The 16427-nt window shown below is 42.4% G+C and overlaps 1 protein-coding gene across 1 annotated transcript; it reads left to right on the top strand.

Moving 5' to 3' along the window:
- The first annotated feature begins 277 nt into the window (after window positions 1-277).
- Window positions 278-11098, top strand: tpp1 (tripeptidyl peptidase I). The gene is made up of 13 exons (XM_041855597.1): window positions 278-383; window positions 780-851; window positions 951-1090; window positions 1264-1414; window positions 3198-3319; window positions 3481-3659; window positions 3977-4175; window positions 4589-4777; window positions 5270-5342; window positions 5967-6087; window positions 6431-6589; window positions 7043-7168; window positions 10055-11098. Exons 1-13 carry the CDS (start codon window positions 373-375, stop codon window positions 10196-10198), a joined length of 1686 nt encoding a protein of 561 aa, XP_041711531.1. The 5' UTR covers window positions 278-372; the 3' UTR covers window positions 10199-11098.
- The last annotated feature ends 5329 nt before the right edge of the window (window positions 11099-16427 follow it).

Below are 16427 nucleotides of genomic sequence, written 5' to 3'. Positions count from 1 at the left end.
TATTTTCTTTAGGAATGTAGTAAATTAAAGTACAGATACCCCAAAAAAGTAGTACTTTAAAGTATTTTTACTTAATGCTTGAGTTTCACAAATCTAGTTCATTGCACCACTCATACAAATGTGGATTATAATGAGTCATTTATTTATGAAATTCTAAAGTGTAAGAATAAGCACTTCGTACTTCAAAAAGCTGATGGCAACATCATGGGATTTGAGCGTTTGCAGCATTTTGTCCTTTATGCCGGTTACTAGTCACGTGACAGGCTACAGCTCATATGGTCATGTGATGAGGAACCGCAACTAATATTATCGAGCAAACAACAATTCGAAAACAGTCAGTCCTTGCGTGGAGAGTCAACGAATGTCACCAAAATGAGGATTCTGTAAGTATTTCCATGACATTTTGTATTGTTTAGAATGCGACAAGAATAACTACTGTACTCCTCGTGGTTTTTGCTTCTAGCTAAAAGACTAAATTGTTGACCTATTTTACATGAAGACCTTTGGGCTATACTTCCTTGTTTGTTTACAGTTTGCACTGTAAGCTATTCTAGAGATTGTATTTGTTTTGTGCACGATTTCAACTGAGGGTGGCGTCGACAATCTCTGTTGCAGCCTTGCACAGGCAGTAACACAGAGGCAGATCCTTTGTTTAGCACAGAGGTCAAACGTTTTCTGAATGTTATACTTTAATTTTGCTGATTTTATAATGCTCTCGCACATTTTATTAATGGTTTTCTCTGATATTTTGTTTGTAAACACCCTCTTATTTACTTTAGGTTGGCCTTCAGTGTCCTCATATACAGCTCATTGGTTCTGAGTGAACATCTTGAGGCTGATCAAGACATCTTGTGAGCAAACAACCCTAACATTGTAAAGTTTTTGGAAATGAACTGCTACAATGTGTAGTTTACCATCATTTGAAGCTACATCACATAATGTATTTTCAGGATACCAGAAGACTGGACTCGTGTAGGCAGGATCTCCTCCACAGAGAAGTTGGAGCTGACCTTTGCTTTGAGACAGCAGAATGTGGACCAACTGGAAGACCTGCTGCTACTGGTTTCGGACCCTGAGTCGGCACAATATGGTAGAAATCATTCTCATGCTTAAAACGGCAAACATTTTACACCATTCCTGGGCTCACTAACAATCAAATAGATTTTGAGGAGATGAAACTTACCGACTTTTATCCCCTTGGATAATTGATTATGCATTACTGTGTACTCCTTTACAGCACTGTGTCAATTATGTCTGTCGTAGGCAAGCATCTGACTCTAGAGGAGGTGGCTGCTCTAGTACGTCCATCCCAGCTGACCCAGAAAGTGGTTCGTCACTGGCTGCAGAGTCACGGGGTCACAGACTGCCAGACCATCCTCACTCAGGACTTCCTCCAATGCTCCATGACCACGCAGTAAGGGCCTCTCTCTCAAATCACATGCGCCGACTACAACAGGTGTAGACTTTACCGTGAAACGCTTGCTTGGGAGCCCTTCCCAGCGATGTAAAGTAAAAAAATTAATTAATAGTAACGCGAGGAATAAAATACACAAGAATGAAGCTATATACAGGGAGTACCAGATTAATGTGCAGGGTTACAAGGCATTTGAGGTAGATGCATCTAGCGATAAGGCCTGGCTCGCAATCGGTGTTCCAATTCATCCCAAAGGTGTTCAATGGGGTTTAGGTCAGGGCTCTGTGCAGGCCAACCAAGTTCTTCCACACCAATCTCGACAAACCATTTCTGTATGGACCTCGCGTTGTGCACGGGGGCCATTGTCATGCTGAAACAGGAAAGGGCCTTCCCCAAACTGTTCCCACAAAGTTGGAAGCACAGAATCGTCTATAAAGTAATTGTATGCTGTAGCGTTAAGATTTCCCTTCATTGGAACTAAGGGGCCTAGCCTGAACCATGAAAAACAGCCCCTACAATTATTCCTCCTCCACCAAACTTTATAGTTGACACTATGCATTGGGGCAGGTAGCGTTCTCCTGGCATCCGCCAAACCCAGATTCGTCCGTCGGACTGCCAGATGGTGAAGCGTGATTCATCACTCCAGAGAACATGTTTCCACTGCTCCAGAGTCCAATGGCGGCGAGCTTTACACCACTCCAGCCAATGATTGGCATTCGCATGGTGATCTTAGGCTTGTGTCTGGCTGCTCGGCCATGGAAACCCATTTCATGAAGCTCCCTACTAACAGTTTTTGTGCTGATGTTGCTTCCAGAGGCAGTTTGGAACTCAGTAGTGAGTGTTACAACTGAGGACAGACGATTTTTACACGCTACACGCTTCAGCACTCAGCAGTCCAGTTCTGTGAGCTTGTGTGGCCTACCACTTTGCGGCTGAGCCGTTGTTGCTCCTAGACGTTTCCACTTCACAATAACAGCACTTACAGTTGACTGGGTCAGCTCTAGCAGGGCAAAAAAATTACAAACTGACTTGTTGGAAAGGTGGCATCCTATGACGGTGCTAAGTTGAGTCACTGAGCTCTTCAGTGAGGACATCCTACTGCCAATGTTTGTCTATGGAGATTGCATGGCTGTGTGCTCGATTTTATACGCCTATCAGCAACGGGGTGGCTGAAATAGCATAATCCACTAATTTGAAGGGGTGTCCACATACTTTTGTATATATAGTGTATGTACATGAAGGCAGGGTAAAGTGACTAGGTATCAAGAAGAAGAAGAATAGACAGAGTAGCAGCAACATATGAGTGTAAAAGTGTGTTCTGTATGATTGTGTGTGGGTTTTATGTCAGAGTAGTCTGTCTGTCTGTCGAAGCTGTCTTGAAGCCTGTTGGGCCGAGGGCCGAAATTTTTTTCGGTACCGTTTGCTGACGTCGACTCACTGACTTCACACACAGTTTCTCCAGACAAATTCTCAAATGATTGGGGGATGTCATTATTGTTGGTTACAAAGTCAGGGCCACAATCACTAGTGGAACATTACAGATAGAAATGTCATGAATAAAGCTCATGTGATTCCTGATTTCTACATGTCAGACTCATATTAACTCTACATAATACATTTTATATCTGAACGTTCCACAATGCTGTTCACTGCTGGCCCAGGTTTTACCACCCATGTCTGGGCCCAAGAAAAACAAATCCTAGATCAGCATTCCCTCTGAGATGCTTTATGAACTCCATACAGCTGCCACAGAGAGTGAGGCTTTCTACTTCTCCTGTTTCAGAGTGGCAGAGGCCCTGCTTCCAGGCATTGAGTTTCACCGCTACGTAAGAGATGGCATCTCCCTGGTGAGGTCATCATCTGCATACCAGGTGCATGAGGATGTTCTCCAACATCTTGACTTTGGTGAGCAACAAGTTCATCATGACCATTTCTGAGGTTGTCGAAAGTAATGCTATTGATATCTTATAGCTAGTATGGTAATAGTACAACAAACCAGTTGTTAAGAGTGTGACAAACAATATTATGGATGTGATGATCATTTATTTATGTATTTCCACCCATAGTTGGAGGTGTTCACCGCTTTCCACCCAAGGGGCAGGACCTCAATGAAGTCTTGACAAAGAGGAGACGGTCTGGAGCGAAGTTTCATCTTGGAAACACACCCGCCACCCTCAGGTCTCGATACAACCTGACAGCAGCGGACGTGGGTTCAGCTCAGAACAACAGTCAAGCCGTGGCTCAGGTATTTGACCACTTGTTATGTCAATACCAATGGACAGCTGTGTCGGACTAGAACAGTTGATAGAAAATATAGGGGGCAAATGTTTTGCCTCAATCTAACAAAACTTTGCTCAGTAGCTCTTTTTCCCATGGTCAAATAAAAATACTAAACTGATCTTTGGTACTATATACAAACCTACAACTACTGCCAGGTAGACACCCCTCACAGATATGCTTTCACTTTTCAGAATGAGAAGTGTGTGTGAGTAGGATGAAATTTGTACGGTGGATATGGTTTGATTGAATTCCAGCATAGCTATCATCTTATCCTCTGTCCAGTTCTTGGAGCAGTTCTACCACCCTGCTGACCTGGCTGAGTTCATGATGCTGTACGGACGGGGATTCCAGCACCTGTCTAAGATTGACCGGGTGGTGGGCGTTCAGGGAGCAGGGAAGGCCGGTCTGGAGGCCAGCCTGGATGTGGAGTACATCATGAGCACAGGGGCCAACATCTCCACGTGGGTCTTCACCAATCCAGGTATACTAACAATGACAAACCAGAGTGTTAATGTAGCCTTAGTCACGTTGCCTTTGCAAAAAAAGGTTTATTTACATTTGCATGTTAATCATTTGGCGGACGTGACTTATAATAAGTGCATTGAACTAAGGAAGGCGTGACGACCACATATCATCGTCGCAAGTAAGCTAAAACCTTTCCAAGAATGCTCCTAGCAACAGCCACAATGCTAGTGAGATCAAATACCCAGTGGTGTATATATATTTTTGTATCTTTAGCTATGTCTCATATGTCCATACTAATATACCACTTAGAATGAAGCAATGTATTGGGGATGCACTCTTAGTACAGGTAGGTAGTATGCTAGAGTAGATATTGAAACAGCCTTTGTCTGATAGTGGTTTGATAATGGATACTTCTTGACTGCTCCTCAGGTCGCCATGAGTCCCAGGAGCCATTCCTCCAGTGGATGTTGCTGCTCAGCAACATGACGGACATCCCGTGGGTCCACACCATCAGCTACGGGGACGATGAGGACAGCCTGTCCTCCGCCTACATGATGCGCATCAACACTGAGTTCATGAAGGCTGGCGTCCGGGGAATCTCTATACTGTTTGCCTCAGGTTAGTCTGTGCTAACCTGGGCCAAAATCTGTTTGTGCTGTCTTGCCAACACCAATGGTCAAAATGCATGACAATGACCATCGGTGTTGGCAAAAGCGCACAAATAGATCTGGGACCAGGCTAAGTCAACATTTTCTGTTTTATTGGCTTTTTACTTTTAAGTGTTTACGATCTTGATCTAGTAGTCAGTGACAGCAGATTTATGATTGTACATTTAAAATGATCTAGACTATTTGAATAGTTCAAACTCAAGCAGGTGTTGTGGATGTTGTAAGAGGTGATGTGGCCTTGGTTTTTGTGGTGATGCCATTGTTACTTTGGAAATGTGTAATTTCAGATATGAGTCAGGCAGGGATATGATACATGAACACGGCACCATGTTTAATTGAGTAAATTGACTACTTTTTTTTTTGTAATCCATAATAATGTCATCTTGGGTAAGACTATAATTTCCCTGAAGTTCGTTTTCATACTTTAACAATCTTGCCTCAGGTGATAGTGGAGCTGGCTGCAAACACTTGACCAAAGGAGAGAATTCTTTCAGACCAAGCTTTCCTGCATCAAGGTGAGCCATTTCCACTGTTGAAAGAAACTAATGGCACTTGTGTTATTTGGGTATTCATTGCTTTATTTGAATCCATAAAATACGGAAAGTATTCGATTTTGTGCGAGATTCAATCCAATCGCAGGTTATAGAGTGGCGCAGTGGTCTAAGGCACTGCATCTCAGTGCGTGAGGCGTCACTACAGACCCCCTGGTTCGATTCCAGGCTGTATCACAATCGGCCGTGATTGGGAGTCCCATAGGGCGGCGCACAATTGGCCCAGCGTCGTCCGGGTTTGGCCGTCATTGTAAATAAGAATTAGTTCTTAACTGACTTGCCTAGTTAAATAAAGGTAAAATAAATAAAAATAAATACGCATTCCGGTTTTTAAAGGCAGTTTCTCGATTGATTTGACATATGCAGCGTTTAACGTGGCAACATTGCCTTTAAATGCCGCAGTGCTTGTAGACCGGTTGGTTGACAAAGTCACGACAATGATGTGTGCGCATCTGAGGCTAAATACTTAGTCTATTTTGTCATCTGAAATCAATAGAATAAGAGAACCATTGTCTTTGTGGGGCAGTGGGGTCGGTTTTCCAGTCCATACCCAAATCTGTTCTCCAAAGTGAATTTATATGCTTTCAGCCCATACGTGACGACAGTGGGGGGAACTTCATTCAAGAATCCATTCAAGATCACCTATGAGGTCACGGACTACATCAGTGGCGGCGGCTTCAGCAATGTTTTTAAGATGCCAGACTACCAGGTATTAAGAGCGTCTATGCAGGACATAAACTCACGGACACTGCCATAGGTCTTTCCTAAATATGTGCTTTTTAAAGTGACCTTTAGAATTAAAAAAAAAAAAAATATGTTGTACGTAACTGAGTAAAAAGACAAATTAGATGTATTCACTAACTATCAGTTTAGGTACACAAAAGTTCTATCAACAGATGAGGTCCAGGCTAATTCTACCAGTAGACCTCATTGATGCACACTAAATGATGTGTGAAGTATTTATTTATGTATGGTTTATTTGGATAGAGACTGATACAAATACGTTTGATTGAATAAACAATGATCTGATAGCTTGTCACTTTTTGCCATAGGTCGGTGCTGTGGAGGGTTATCTGAAAGCGGTGTCGAGTCTCCCTCCAAAGACATACTTCAACACCAGTGGACGGGCCTACCCAGACATAGCCGCTCTCTCAGACAACTACTGGGTGGTCACCGATAGGGTACCTATCCCCTGGGTGTCTGGTACTTCGGTAAGAAAATAGTATCTCATAGGGTGAATCTCAAAAGTATTTTGTTGATTCCTCATACAACCTCAAAACAGATTGGAGAAGATCTTCCAATATACTTTGAGAAGGAGGCAAAGAATAAACTGACTTTTTAGATACACCTATAGATTTTTTTCTCTCACCTGCTTATCTCCAAATGTAAAAAGTATTCAACTGTATCTATGAGAAATACTATATATGTTGTTATTATATTTACATGTTTGTCATTTTAGCAAATACTTTTATCCAGAGCAACTTAAAGGAGCAATTAGTGCCTTGCTCAAGGGCACATTGACATATTTTTCACCTAGTCAGCTCGGGAAATAGAACCAGCAACATTTCAGTTACCGGCCCAATGCTCTTAAACACTAAGCTACCTGTCGACTCTTGGATCATATAATGCATTAACAATGAATATTTACTTGTGTTGCTCTTTAGGCCTCCACCCCTGTGGTTGGAGGAATCCTCTCTCTGATCAACGACCAGCGCTTTCTGAAAGGCCTGCCTTCTCTGGGCTTCCTCAATCCCCGCCTGTACCAGCTGCAGGGCCAGGGACTCTTTGATGTAAGTCACTGATCATTAGATATGGAGAAAATAAGACTAGTTTCATGTTGTGTATGGTGGTGTCATGTATGTGTATAGTCACAGTAGTGGTGGAAAAACTACCCAATAGTCATACTTGAGTTAAAGTAAAGATACCTTAAACGAAAATGACTCAAGTGAAAGTCACCTAGTAAAAGACTACTTCAGTGAAAGTCTAAAAGTATTTGGTTTTAACTATACTTAAGTATAAAAAATAAATGTAATTACTAAAATATACTTAAGTATCAAAAGTAAAGTAGATTCCTAACCACACGGCACCATTTCATTTATTTATTTATGGATAACAGGGGCACACTCCAACACTTAGACATATTTACAAACAAATCATTTGTGTTTAGTGAGTCTGCCAGATCAGAGGCAGTAGGGATGACCAGGGATGTTCTCTTGATAAGTGCGTGAATTTGACAATTTTCCTGTCCTAGTAAGCATAAAAAATGTAACGAGTACTTTTGGGTGTCGGAAAATGTATGGAGTAAAAAGTACATTATTTTCTTGAGGAATGTAGTAAAGTTAAAGTTGTCAAATATAAATAGTAAAGTACAGATGTACTACTTAAGTACTTTACAGCAATGGAGCATCTAGTGCAGGGGTTCTCAAAGTTGGGTGTACTGCAGGGGATCCGCGGACAGATAAAATGTGTATGTGTGTGTGTATAAATATATATATATATATATATATATATATATATATATATATATATATATAGTACCAGTCAAAAGTTGTTATTTTCTTTTTACTATTTTCTACATTGTAAAATAATAGTGAAGACATCAAAACTATTAAATAACACATGGAATCATGAAGTAACCAAAAAAGTGTTAAACAAATCAAAATATATATATTTTTTGAGATTCTTCAAAGTTGCCACCCTTTGCCTTGATGACAGCTTTGCGCGCTCTTGGCATTCTCTCAACCAGCTTCATGAGGTAGTCACCTGGAATGCATTTCAATTAACAGGTGTGCCTTGTTAATTTGTGGAATTTCTTTCCTTCTTAATGCGTTTGAGCCAATCAGTTGTGTTGTGACAAGGTAGAGGTGGTATACAGAAGTTAGCCCTATTTGGTAAAAGACCAAGTCCATATTATGGCAAGAACAACTCAAATAAGCAAAGAGAAACAACAGTCCATCATTACTTTAAGACATGAAGGTCAGTCAATCCGGAACATTTCAAGAACTTTGAAAGTTTCTTCAAGTGCAGTCGCAAGAACCATCAAGCGCTATGATGAAACTGGCTCTCATGAGGACCGCCACAGGAATGGAAGACCCAGAGTTACCTCTGCTGCAGAGGATAAGTTCATTAGAGTTACCAGCCTCAGAAATTGCAGGCCAAATAAATGCTTCACAGAGTTCAAGTAACAGACGCATCTCAACATCAACTGTTCAGAGGAGACTGCGTGAATCAGGCCTTCATGGTCGAATTGCTGCAAAGAACCCACTACTAATGGACACTAATAAGAAGAGGCTTGCTTGGGCAAAGAAACACGAGCAATGGACATTAGACTGGTGGAAATCTGTCCTTTGGTCTGATGAATCCAAATTAGAGATTTTTGGTTCCAACCGCCGTGTCTTTGTGAGATGCGGAGTAGGTGAACAGATTATCTCTGCATGTGTGGTTCCCACCGTGAAGCATGGAGGTGTGATAGTGTGGGGGTGCTTTTCTTGTGACAGTGTCCGTGATTTATTTAGAATTCAAGGCACACTTAACCAGCATGGCTACTGCAGCGATACGCCATCCCATCTGGTTTGCGCTTAGTGGGACTATCATTTTGTTTTTCACAGGACAATGATCCAACACACCTCCAGGCTGTATAAGGGCTATTTGACAAAGAAGGGGAGTGCTGCATCAGATGACCTGGCCTCCACAATCATCCGACCTCAACCCAATTGAGATGTTTTGGGATGAGTTGGACTGCAGAGTGTAGGAAAAGCAGCCAACAAGTGCTCATCATATGTGGGAACTCCTTCAAGACTGTTGGAAAAGCATTCCTCATGAAGCTGGTTGAGGGAATGCCAAGAGTGTGCAAAGCTGTCATCAAGGCAAAGGGTGGCTATTTGAAGAATCTCAAATATAAAATATATTTTGAGTTGTTTACATGATTCCATATGTGTTATTTCATAGTAAAAATAAAGAAAACCCCTTGAATAGGTGTCCAAACTTTTGACTGGTAAAAATATATATATATATATATCAACCAATTTAAACTAATTTTGGCCAAGGTTTCCGTGGAATAAGTTTAGTGTGTAATAAATTGTTAACCCTATTACATTGTATGTTCAGGCTCACATGGGTATTGGTATCCACAGTACTCCAACAATTATCCCTGTTTCAACTCAATACTTATTGTATTCCCAAAAATTGTTGCATTTTTTAACAAAAAAAAATAAAATATATATATATATATATATATATTCTCTTAGCATCATGGCAAAATGTGTAGAATTACAGGATATTGGCTTTTTAAAGCTGGAACAGCTAAAAACATCTCTGCCCTATAAAAATGTGTAGAATTGCAGCAAATTTCCTTAAATTGCAACATTTTCTCTCCAGTGCCAAGAGGCGGGCCTTTAAAATGTTTCTTCCCAGGGCCTGAGACTTGGTTAATCCAGCCATGCACTGCTGGCTAAGTCATAGTAAAATGGCTTGTATGAGATAGATGGAGAGATCTCAGTCTAGTTGTGTTCTGATTTTATGAATTTGCTAAGGTATCCCCCGCCCAAAAAAGTTTGAGAACCCCTTGAGCTATTGTTTCTCAATGTTGTATTGTGAACACCACCACAAGATGGCAGTAAATAAGAGGTTTCCTCCTGTCATTGAATTTACTGACTGCTTTCTGTTCCGACCCCCAGGTGACTGATGGTTGTCACCTGAGCTGTCTGGACGAGCAGGTCCAGGGGAAGGGTTTCTGCGCGGCACCATCGTGGGACCCAGTCACCGGATGGGGAACGCCCAACTACCCTGCTCTGCTGGCTGCCCTGGTGTTGGAGAAATGAACGCCTGGGACTCTATTCAGAAAGTGCAAATGTAACAGAATGTTAAGATAGAAAGGTAGTGTGTGGAACAAACCTTTGTCTGCGGTGTAGAGTAGAGATTGTGTCAGCTCTATATTTGTTACATTTCTAACTGCAACTTTCTGAACGTTTCACCTCAGAATACACCCCTGACAATTTTGAAGTACTTCAGCTGCCTGCTTATATGGTGTCAAGCAATGCCTCCTTTCACCTTCCATTGTAAATTACACTGGACAGATACTTTTATTTTTAAATGGAAAACACAATTCTGGCATATCCTTCGTCTCAGGTTGTTTGATACTTTTGAAGGATAGACTCATTTAATGTGGTCAGTGACATAAAATATACATAAATTTTCACTGTTACAAGTTCATCAGTCAGCCATATGATCGTAACCAGATCTGGTGGGCTAATCAATGACAAGGTACGTAGATCAAACAGGTATTTTTTTCATATTGTTTTTGCATGCGTGTTCTGATAAATATTTCTACTCAAAGGGTGGTGAAGTTAGGCCTATGCTATACATTTCTTATCTGAATCTTGGACAAATAGTTTTTTGCTTGAGGAGAGAAGCAGCATTTATCACGGTGTTATTGATTTCAAATATGTTCTGTGGTTGCACACACAGGCCTATACCAAATAATTACCGATTTAATCTTGATGTGCTCATTGAGCAAATTGATTCTGCAAATCTCTATCCCCACCAGAATTGTTGCACTTGTTTTTACTTTTTAATAGGTTTTTGGAAATGGTCCATGCAATGTATAAAATAAAGACTGCATTGATTGTAAACATTGAATGAAGTTGGAAATAATGAGTTCGCTCTGCCGTCAGTACTTGAACTTGTCTTTGCTTTGAGGAAATAAACTGTACTTACTGGTGGTGAAATTGTATTTCATTTCTGTATGTCTAGAGAACTGAAATTAGATTGAATAACAACCAACCACAAATGGATACAAGAACAGGATGAAAATCCATATCCACAGATCACTGACAGCAACAAACTGCAGAGCAAAATCAGATGTGTGGCAGAGAAAGGAAATAAATAGAAAATGTGGCATTCTGACCATTTATTGAAAAGACCTGTCATAATTTTTTTTTCTTTTCTTTTTCATAAATACATTTTAACATTGTTCACCATGTTCCTATCAACCATTCAATTTCAATGTAGGTACCAATTTGGAACAGTCCTTACCGATGGGAAATGTCACATAAAAAAAAATCCGTCATAACCTTAAAGGGGCAAGCTGCAGGTGCTACATCCATTATTAATTATATTTATCCATTGATTCTTGAATATACACTGTGTACAAAACATTAAGGACACCTGCTCTTTACATGACATAGGCTGGCGAAAAAGGGAAAAATGTATTTGATCCCCTGCTGATTTTGTACGTTTGCCCACTGACAAAGAAATTATCAGTCTATAATTTTAATGGTAGGTTTATTTGAACAGTGAGAGACAGAATAACAACAAAAAAATCTAGAAAAACGCATGTCAAAAACGTTATAAATTGATTGGCATTTTAATGAGGGAAATAAGTATTTGACCCCCTCTGCAAAACATGACTTAGTACTTGGTGGCAAAACCCTTGTTGGCAATCACAGAGGTCAGACGTTTCTTGTAGTTGGCCACCAGGTTTGCACACATCTCAGGCGGGATTTTGTCCCACTCCTCTTTGCAGATCTTCTCCAAGTCATTAAGGTTTCGAGGCTGACGTTTGGCAACTCGAACCTTCAGCTCCCTCCACAGATTCTCTATGGGATTAAGGTCTGGAGACTGGCTAGGCCACTCCAGGACCTTAATGTGCTTCTTCTTGAGCCACTCCTTTGTTGCCTTGGCCGTGTGTTTCGGGTCATTGTCATGCTGGAATACCCATCCACGACCCATTTTCAATGACCTGGCTGAGGGAAGGAGGTTCTCACCCAAGATTTGACGGTACATGGCCCCGTCCATCGTCCCATTGATGCGGTGAAGTTGTCCTGTCCCCTTAGCAGAAAAACACCCCAAGGCATAATGTTTCCACCTCTATGTTTGACGGTGCAGATGGTGTTCTTGGGGTCATAGGCAGCATTCCTCCTCCTCCAAACACGGCGAGTTGAGTTGATACAATGGTAGATATTGCTCGTCTGCCTGCAGCTAACTCTAGCAGGCTTGTAACTGCATGGGCCTCCCGAGTGGCGCAGCGGTCTAAGGCACTGCATCGCAGTGCTGGAGGCGTCACTACAGACCGGGGTTTGATCCCAGGCTGTGTCCCAGCCGGCCGCGACCGGGAGACCTATGAGGCGGTGCACAATTTGCCCAGTGTCGTCCGGGTTAGGGGAGGGTTTGACCGGCCCGGATGTCCTTGTCCCATCGCGCTCTAGCGACTCCTTGTGGCGGGCCAGGCGCATGCACGCTGACTTCGGTCGCCAGGTGTAAGGTGTTTCCTCCGACACGTTGGTGCGGCTGGCTTCCGGGTTAAGAGAGCAGTGTGTCAAGAAGCAGTGCAGCTTGGCAGGGTCGTGTTTCGGAGGATGCATGGCTCTCGACCTTCGCCTCTCCCGAGTCCGTACGGGAGTTGCAGCGATGGGACAAGACTGTAACTACCAATTGGACATCATGAAATGTGGGGTAAAAAATAAAAAGGCTTGCATGTGGCTAGTCAAACGCCATACTCTTAATTGAAGCAATGCTGAAACATCCAACCATGGGTGAGTCAGTGCCACATTTTAATTTGTGCCAAAATTGAAGGTCAGCCATTTGCCAAGCTGATCTGGCACCTTTGATCCTCACCAAGGAGAGTGTCATGACAGTGCCCCTCTGGTGGGTTCAAGCTTAGAAAGATTCTGCAAGTTGCAACCCACCATAAAAATGACCACGGGATGTCCTGGTTGTGGATCATCGTTGCGGTCCCCTTCTGGTGGTTTACTCTGGTAGGATTTCTGCAAGCTGCATACCACCACAAGAATGGCCAGGGGATGTCCTGGTTGGGGATTGCCGTTGCGGTCCTGTCGTCCGGTTGTCCAGGCAGTAACTTAGGCAGTTGTTAACGCACAACACTCACAAAATACATCATTACATTTCTTCCCCAAATGAGTGGCGCTGTGGCACTATCTGATTGTTGTATGGGGAACTTGTTTATGGCTCTATCACTTCCTAAGTGTCAAAGAAAATGAAACAGAAATGAATAAAAGCATTAACAAAAGATATACAAAATAGTGAGAAAATTGAAAAAGATAAGTCAACATGACTAGGTGTGGATTTGCCGGACAACAGGTCAGCCAAAATTAACACCATTTGCGAGGATGTAAACAATCAAATTACTCCCGCTCTCACTCGAGACCCTATCCAGGGCCCGCTCGATCAAGAAACAAGCCCAAAGGCTTTGACTATTGACTCTGATACTAATGTTGCGAAGCAAAAGGTAAAAAAACATTGCAATAGCCAATTCCACTCAAACCCCGATAAGTCGACCTGTCTTCACCATGAACACAAATGACACATCACGTCGTTGAGAACAACTACTCCACTTTGTGGGGAATATGACCATAAAACGCAACTCAAAAAGCCCATACCTGTGATGCGCTAATTGATTAGGGCGCGACAATATCGCTAATCTCTCAAACGTTGTTTAATGATCTCAAAATCGGAACGATGCGACACTACATTTAGAGGTTTCACTCAGACTACCTCAACTCAGACTCACGCTGAAACTACACTTCCAAGACGTATCGCTTGTTCACCCTGTGTATGTTACCAGCCTCGAAACTGAACACCTGCTACTCGGAGCAGACTTGATGGATCGTTTGATCCCACTAATGGATTGGAAAACCATCCAAGTATGGTCACTGGTAACCGTGCCGTCTTCACTGACCACACTGTCTTCTCCGAACGCTAGCTGCAACACAGTAATCCAATAGGGGTATCTATCGAAAGAACCCCTTGGGAAAAATACGTTTTTCAGGAAACAAATCTAGTTGTAAACTTCCCCATGAGAACAGAGAGGAGCGGACAGGCCCCTCGACGGGGATAACCTTAGAGCACATCTGAGATATAACTGAGGTGTACCACACTGGTCGTGAACCTCCAAAACAAATGGCAACACCAATAATTCCTTGCCATGTGTAGTTTCAACTACGATGCAACTAGTGACATGCTCTAATCATGTGTTCCGGTAGGATAACACTTCAGAATAACTCGGTAGGATAGCTGGTCCCCTTGAGTACCAGTACCAATGCCAGCCACACTAAGAAGGTTAGAGACCTAACAATTTGAATTGCCCTTGACAACAGCGACAGAGGAGTTAGTAGTCACTCAGATTGCAACACGTGGAAGGGAATCTCCCAAAACACTCTTCTGATGGTTAACACACATGCCACTAATAAATAGAACCCTCCATTCAGGAGGAAAGTTATTAGAAGTCAAGAACCATGATCACACCGCGTACGACTTGTTCCGTGCTTATAGAGTACTGCCGTCGTGAGGTTAACTCCTCCGTGGATAACATAGCTATGAAATAGACTCCTTCATACCTATCGCCACTATAATGGTGTAAGACACATTGACTTGTAGTAAAACCACTACAGGTCCACTTGGTATATAGCTTGAGGTTGGCACCGATTCTTACTGGCACACGGTCATTGACATGGAAATTATCTGATGACGTCAGACTCATTCTGAACAGGTTGCAGCCGACACGGATACTTGATTTTCTTTCCCTTGGCATGTGCGCTTGTGTAAGCATAAACGCACATGTACAACGGAACATTTAATTTATGCTAGGATCACTTAAGGGTCTGAGCAAAATAACAGCCTTGGTAAAGTTGAAAATGTACCCTGAGGCCTTTTGATTCTACAGCTACCGTACTCACCAGTTTCTCCCCAGAAGTCCATAGGTCGTCCCTGTAGACTGTCCGAAGCTAGTGCCTTACAGCTGTAGATGTATCATGTAGCTATCAACTTAGGATAGTGCCCTAAGCATTACACCTCTAAGTAGGAACACCCTAGATATGACATTAGAGAATGCCATGATAGCGTAATTTAGCCAAGACCGTGGACTTATATAGAATACAGTCCAATTAGATGATTAAGGTGTGGTAACTATATTTTGTATATCTTTTGTTTCTGTTAATTTTTTACTTTCATTTGATTTGACTTAGGAAGTGATAGTGCCACAAACAGGTTCCCCATAACACCACCAGTTAATGCTAAAACGCTGCTCATTTGGGGAAGAAATGTAATGATGTATTTCATGAGTGTTGTGCGTTGTTAACGTCTGCCTAAGTTACTGCCCAGATCTACCAGCCTGGACGACGGGTCCGGAACGGCGAACACCAACCCGGACATTTCCTGCCCATTCTTGTGGTGGTCTGCAGTTTGCAGAAATCCTACCAGGTTAAACCACCAGAGGGGGGCCGCAACGATGATCCACAACCAGGCCATCCCGTGGTCATTTTTGTGGTGGGTTGCAACTTGCAGAATCCTTCCAAGGTTGAACCCACCAGAGGGGGACTGTCATGACTCTCCTGACAGTGGATCAAAGGACCAATCAGCTAGGCAAATGTTTGAAGATAGCCAGACCCCCCTTCTCCCACAGAAGACGGGAAGGGGGGCTGTGCCGGTCTCGACACCTTAACACTGGGTCGTACATTTAGAGAGAACTTTCCCTCTCTGCCTTTCAGTATCCACCAAAGGAATGGTCATTAAGGATGGTATAACGAAATGACTAACTCGGAAAGGCTACGCTTTCTATTTGTCAAGTTTACATCTAAATGTTGTATAAAAGATATGATATATGGTCTACAGACCAGCCGACGTGCAGCGGGAGCTGAACATTACAAATGGTTGACACTCTAAGACCAGGAAACGTGAGACGTTAAACCACACGTTTGAAATGGTGAGAAACTCTGAAACTCTCAATCTCTACACAAGAAGAAACTCATTAGACCGTAGCATTAACAGTCTGCAGCTGGCATGTATGCACGCATGACTGTAAGTCGTTTTGGATAAAAGCGTCTGCTAAATGGCATATTATTATTATTATTATTAAAGTAGTTTAGAGCTTTCACAAAGACACGAATTGGGAAGGACAATACCATCTCAGACAATCATTGGTACATCTGAAGTATCTCTTCTAACAAACACTTTACTACCAGAGAAGCTCTACAAAGGACATTGTGACCTCTGGTGGACAATCAAAGCCTCACACCCATCGACTCCTTCCCCATA

The sequence above is a fragment of the Coregonus clupeaformis genome, chromosome 29 (genome assembly GCF_020615455.1).
Source record: "Coregonus clupeaformis isolate EN_2021a chromosome 29, ASM2061545v1, whole genome shotgun sequence".
NCBI lineage: Eukaryota > Metazoa > Chordata > Actinopteri > Salmoniformes > Salmonidae > Coregonus > Coregonus clupeaformis.
Note: the sequence above shows the minus strand (reverse complement) of the source record. Positions and strands in the feature narration are given on the sequence as shown.

Coding starts and splice junctions, on each gene's coding strand:
- tpp1 (XM_041855597.1), top strand. Junction 4,778..5,269: donor CTCTATACTGTTTGCCTCAG/GTTAGTCTGTGC, acceptor ATCTTGCCTCAG/GTGATAGTGGAGCTGGCTGC. Junction 5,343..5,966: donor CCAAGCTTTCCTGCATCAAG/GTGAGCCATTTC, acceptor ATATGCTTTCAG/CCCATACGTGACGACAGTGG.